The sequence below is a fragment of the Cynoglossus semilaevis genome, chromosome 9, assembly GCF_000523025.1.
Source record: "Cynoglossus semilaevis isolate Cse_v1.0 chromosome 9, Cse_v1.0, whole genome shotgun sequence".
Taxonomy (NCBI): Eukaryota; Metazoa; Chordata; class Actinopteri; order Pleuronectiformes; family Cynoglossidae; genus Cynoglossus; species Cynoglossus semilaevis.
In genome coordinates, this window is record NC_024315.1 from 1,406,375 (window position 1) to 1,409,285 (window position 2,911).

General features: G+C 45.7%; 1 protein-coding gene across 1 annotated transcript in view; it reads left to right on the forward strand.

Annotated features, from left to right (window-relative positions):
* The window catches only part of LOC103383249 (ADP-ribosylation factor-binding protein GGA3), a 7,159-nt gene extending 5,426 nt beyond the window's left edge, over nt 1–1,733 (forward strand). Inside the window, 3 exon segments of the mRNA XM_025058835.1 lie at nt 88–257; nt 641–751; nt 870–1,733. Coding sequence (XP_024914603.1) covers nt 88–257; nt 641–751; nt 870–980 — 392 coding nt within the window. The 3' untranslated portion in view covers nt 981–1,733.
* The last annotated feature ends 1,178 nt before the right edge of the window (nt 1,734–2,911 follow it).

A 2,911-nucleotide genomic window follows, 5' to 3' on the forward strand; every position in this document is an offset into this window, starting at 1 on the left:
ATGTGCGGCGCCACCTTCTGTTCATTTACGTGGACGTTGATTCCCCTTGATTTTCCTCTCATTAATGTGGTCTCTGTTCCGTCGCAGGTCACCTGGAGCCCATCACTCTGTACGACCAGGGCGGCATCCACGCCTCCCTCCACTTCGCCAAAGACCCCCCAGCGGGTCACCCGGATGTCGCCGTGGTCGTCGTCTCCACGGTGAACACCTCTGCATTCGATGTGAAGGACTTCACGTTTCAGGCGGCCGTTCCCAAGGTAACAGACGACGGCCGCTGCTGAGTGGAAATGAGCGACGTATTCGTCAAACACCACCACCTGGTGACACCAATTTGTACTACATATATAAACGAGCCTTTTCACTGTGAGGAATACAGTAAAAAAAACCGTGTTTCTTATCGATTGTTGTTCCCTGTTTTGATGGAATGTTCTGGGACTTTTTTTTAATTATGCTAATGTTGCTAATGCAGAATTATTACCTACGTCCCTGTTTTGATGGAATGTTCTGGGACCTTTTTTTAATGATGCTAATGCAGAATTATTACCTACATGTTATTTTATTTATTTATATTCATTCACTGACTTGCTGTGACATGATGATGAAGGAGGTGGTCTTCCTCTGTCCTGTCTCTGACCTTCAGACCATGGTGGTGAAACTTCAGCCTGCCTCACGGACCAGCCTTCCTCCGTACAACCCCCTGCTGCCTCCACCTGCCATCTCCCAGGTCGTCCTGCTGGCCAACCCTCAGAAGGTACCGCGAAATGACAACCTGTCAATCAACGCTGTTTTAGTTAATGCTTTGTTGTGTTGTTTCTTTTTTCATTTGTTTTCTGATTTATTAATTTTTTTTAAATATTCTTTTTACTCAGTGTAAAGTACGTCTTCGCTTCAAGCTGACACTGAAACACGGAGACCAATCGCTGCAGGAGACCGGAGAGATTGAAAACTTCCCAGGCTGGAACTCTCTGATTGGCCAATGACAACGTTTTACACGAAAAACCCAAACAATGGAACTAAAAGTTGGAAAAAATACGATGAACCCCGACCTCCCAACGACAACTGTCCGGCCTCTTCAGGTGCTTCGCTCCACAGTTTTTACCACATATATATAAACATATATGCAGCAGCGCGATGCTTCTTCAACCTCAGGTGTTTGTGTCGCTGCTGCCTCTGACACCGTCCGTCCGTCCGTCGGGCAGCTCCGCTCTCATAGTCTGTGTTTATAGACTTTCCTGCTCAGACTCTTCAGGTCGCTTTAAATGTTGTTGTTTTGTATTTATTCTTAAGAAGTATTTTAGAAAAGTAGCATCAGGAGGATGATGATCGGAAGGACGACGCCGGCCGGAAATGTCTTTGCTGTAGGGCTGTGTGTTGGCAAGAAACGATACGACCCGTATCACGATATATTGCGATACTATTGGCACAACGATATATTGAGGCGTTGGTATAGCCCACCTCTTCAGGCTCTGTCTGAACCACCAGGTCCAGACACCTGGGCCACTGTCTGGACTAGCGGGATAACTAGCTAGTTAACGCTCCTTCATCTTTTTTGTATTAGCTTTCTTTTGCTAGCTGCTGCGCGCTAGAGGAATGGAACTTAAAGCTGCTGCTCACCAATGACGTTTAGTTCAAGACTCTGACTCTGGTTGGTCACCATGGAGACTGTTTTTTTGTTACTGTCGTCAACGGGCCTTTTTTGAAGTTTGTCATTAAAACAAAGGCTTGGTGAAAAATCTAGTCGTCGTCTTGAACCGTTTAAGACACAGTAGGAGGCTTGGTGAAAAATCTAGTCGTCGTCGTCTTGAACCGTTTATCCTGGAAGACACAGTAGATGTAGTGGACAACGGACACCAGGCCTGGTGTTCCCTGGTCAGGTAGGTATGGTAGATGTGTTAACAGGTAGACAGTAGACTCTACAGGGTCTCAAACCCCTGGCCTGCGGGCCACTTCTGGCTGACACACCCTCCAAATCCGGTCTGCAACTGAATGATTACATTTTTCTCTTGAGGATTTATTTTCAGTTTTGTTTGGTTTGTTTTCACTGGTTGTATTTGTTTGTATTAGACAGTATATAGAACATCAATAACCCCTGATGACATGAAGGGGGCAGCAGTGGACCTCAGCTCATTGGAGGGTCGGAGACCCTCAGACTGGAGACGGTCGTCGGTTCCTGACGCCACAGACCTTCGATGACTGAAGTGAATTTGTTCTTCAGTTAAAAACCGATCCGTGAACTTCTTTGATCGTATTTATTATATGACATCATCAGGTTAAAATACATGTTTATTATGTACATATATGTCACAGGGGTGTAAGATAAAGTGCCATATACAATTATTACCAAAACGAACAAAAATAGGAAGAAAAAGAAACGGGACTGGTGGAAGACCATCACACCCCTATACTGGTCCCACTGTTCATTGCTTTATGGGTCGGGTAGCCCCCCCTGCTGGAGGAAGGCTGAATTGCTCAGTGCTGGTCCGGGGTCAGTTTGGCACAATTTACCTGGAAATGAAGTAAAGGTCACAGTCTGGGGGAGGTAAACCTGTCGGGGGGGAGGAAGGGGGGGCAATACTTTCCCCCCTTTTTTTTGTTATTTTGACGACATGTTACTGACATTGACACGAGAGCACGAGAAGTCCGTCTTTGACCGTGTTCCAGGGACAGTCTGTGGAGACTCAGCTGTTCCCAGATCAGTTCTTCTCACCATCCTGGTCACGTGGAGTTAATACAAGACGACGGACTACAGACTTTTTCCAGGATGTTTCGGAGAATTTTCTTTTTCTCTTTTTTTTGACAAACAGGACATTGACCTTCTTAAAACAGTGTTTATTTTTTTTTTATTAATTCACGGTCAGTGTGTGGTGGAACACAGACGATGGGTTAGAAACCAGGGGAACACACGCTCTTA